Genomic DNA, 2,253 nt, shown 5'->3' on the forward strand with positions numbered 1-2,253 from the left:
ATAGTTAAATTTAATTAATTTGAAGTGAAACATGTGAGTAAAGTGTGTTTAATATGGTAAATAAAGCTTGTTGAAATGTTCCGAATTTTAGAGATTTTTTGAACTTTAAGGTCGAATATCTATTAGACTAAGCGACGGTAGCTATAACCCTAAATATTTTTAATCAGGTTTCCTCTTCAACGGTACCTTCAAATCGCGGCGCCAAAGAAATCGGAATTATTGCCAATGTGGTGGAATAGCTATTGATATTCGAATTTTGAAATTTTTAACTTTAAGGTCTAATATCATAATAAGCGTTTGCGGTAGCTACTCGCTTGTATTTTTAATCAGGTCTTCCAGGACCTTCAAATCGCGGCGCCAAAGAAATCGGAATTGTGCCTGTTATTGTTACAAATTTTTGAATTTTTAATCAGAGCATATTTTAAAAAGAGTAAATGCAATGCAACATTATTTTTGCATATTCATTATCTGGAGAAGCTTCCCTATCAGCAGAAACTCCACTTATACCGAGATTCGTGCTTTTTATCCGACCACCAAAGTAATCGGAATCATTGGCTTCGGCTGCACTTCCAAAAACTAACCAAGGTTGGTCCAAAATAAATTCATGGTTCTTTTGTAACTTGCCCTTTCCGCCCTGGCGGTCTTTGGCCGCTCTTCAAAAGAATGAGACACTAGTCCGGTGTTCATAGTTCTTTGAAGCCGACAATTTTTTTTAGAGTATTTCAAAAAAAGAAAGTAACCCTGGCCGGTCCAACACCGGGGTGTTCATAGTTCATGTGTCGAGCTTTTTGCACTAAATAATAATAAAGATTATAAACGAAACATTTTTTTTTTATTTTTTCACTACACAAAATATGTAACCCAGTTTTTTTGTCATAAATAAAACACACAATTTCTTGTATCTGTAGGTGCGCAAAATAGTTTAAGGATATTTATTTTTATTAAAATACACAACAAATGGAAATTTTAGATTTATTTCAGTATCTACAATGTTATTAAAAATAATAATTGGAAATGTGTGCATGTGTGCAAAAACATAGTGAAATAGCTTAAATTACTTTATAAAAATGTTTAACTTTAAATATAAATAACACGAAAACTTCAAGTCTGAGGAGAGTAAATGTGTGTATAGGTGTTCCTCTATCGTAATTTTGGCTGTGAATACATCATACAAATTAATAACACCTATAATTAACAAATTTTAAAAAGTTTTATATTGAATGAATTTAAATCATTATTTTATAAATAATGCTTTATTAAATTAATATCGCTATCCCGTCCTATATTTTGACAACTGTGGCATACTTTTTGATCTTGGTTTTGGGTTAAGTTCAAGAATTTTTGAAGTTTGTGTCTAAATCAAAATCACTTGACGTTCTTTCAGACACATATCGAGAATACCTAACAGCTGAAAAGAGTTTCCGAGTTAACTATTGAAGAATTACACAAACAGCATTTTTCCTTAAATTCTTCATAACGGTCATTATTTGAGGTGATTTTATTTCCTGTACAAATTATAGTTGAAACGGTGGAGCTGTAGTTTTTTTGTAGATTACGTATAAATGACCCAGTTATTCGTTGTATACTGCTTGAAGCATTTATGACATGATCTCGTCTATCCCACCATTTTATATTTCGTGCACGTATATAGAGCAAGACCTCTGTTTCACTTAGATCTTTAATTGGACGCATGATTTTGATCCCATTAACCAAACGATCATCTTTGAAGGCAACATCATATGCGACGTTATTTCCCTGTCCAAGTGCAATGGCTGAGAGCAGATCGGTAGCTATACTTATACTTATTGTAGGTATAAAAGCGTATTTGCAACTTAAGATCGTAGCCATAGAAGCTATTAAGTTCTTTCGATAAAGTTTTATAAATTCGTTACGACTTGTTGACGTTTGAATGTTATTGATGTCGTTGGAAAATACTTTTTCTTTTTTAATTTCTCTGTTCAAATATAGGTCCATATCTTTAATATCAAATGGCTTTTGATGTATGCCAGATCTTAAATTAGTAACATAACATTTTATATTATCGTAGCTTAATCAAAAGATCTTTTACTTGCTGTATATACAATTTATAATCATTTATTTCAATAAGTGCCTTTGTAGGCTTCGTAATCATCAATAAATAGAACTTTGAGGTAGCAATGCAGTCTCTTAAAATTTGATCCCGATTGCGCCGTTTGTAACATATCTAGCAAGACTACAGACTCAGCACTTCCATCAAACACTAAAAGAATATCC

The 2,253-nt window shown here is 32.0% G+C and overlaps 1 protein-coding gene across 1 annotated transcript; it reads right to left on the reverse strand.

Annotated features, from left to right (window-relative positions):
- Positions 1 to 1,401: 1,401 nt before the first annotated feature.
- Positions 1,402 to 2,047, reverse strand: LOC120780690 (cytoplasmic tRNA 2-thiolation protein 2-like). The gene has a single exon (XM_040112955.1). The coding sequence runs from the start codon at positions 1,972 to 1,974 to the stop codon at positions 1,402 to 1,404; it is 573 nt and encodes a 190-aa protein (XP_039968889.1). The 5' UTR covers positions 1,975 to 2,047.
- Positions 2,048 to 2,253: the final 206 nt, after the last annotated feature.

Source organism: Bactrocera tryoni, unplaced genomic scaffold, assembly GCF_016617805.1.
Source record: "Bactrocera tryoni isolate S06 unplaced genomic scaffold, CSIRO_BtryS06_freeze2 scaffold_25, whole genome shotgun sequence".
Taxonomy (NCBI): Eukaryota; Metazoa; Arthropoda; class Insecta; order Diptera; family Tephritidae; genus Bactrocera; species Bactrocera tryoni.

Coding starts and splice junctions, on each gene's coding strand:
- LOC120780690 (XM_040112955.1), bottom strand. CDS start 1,974: ATGGACCTATATTTGAACAGAGAAATTAAAAAAGAAAAAGTATTTTCC.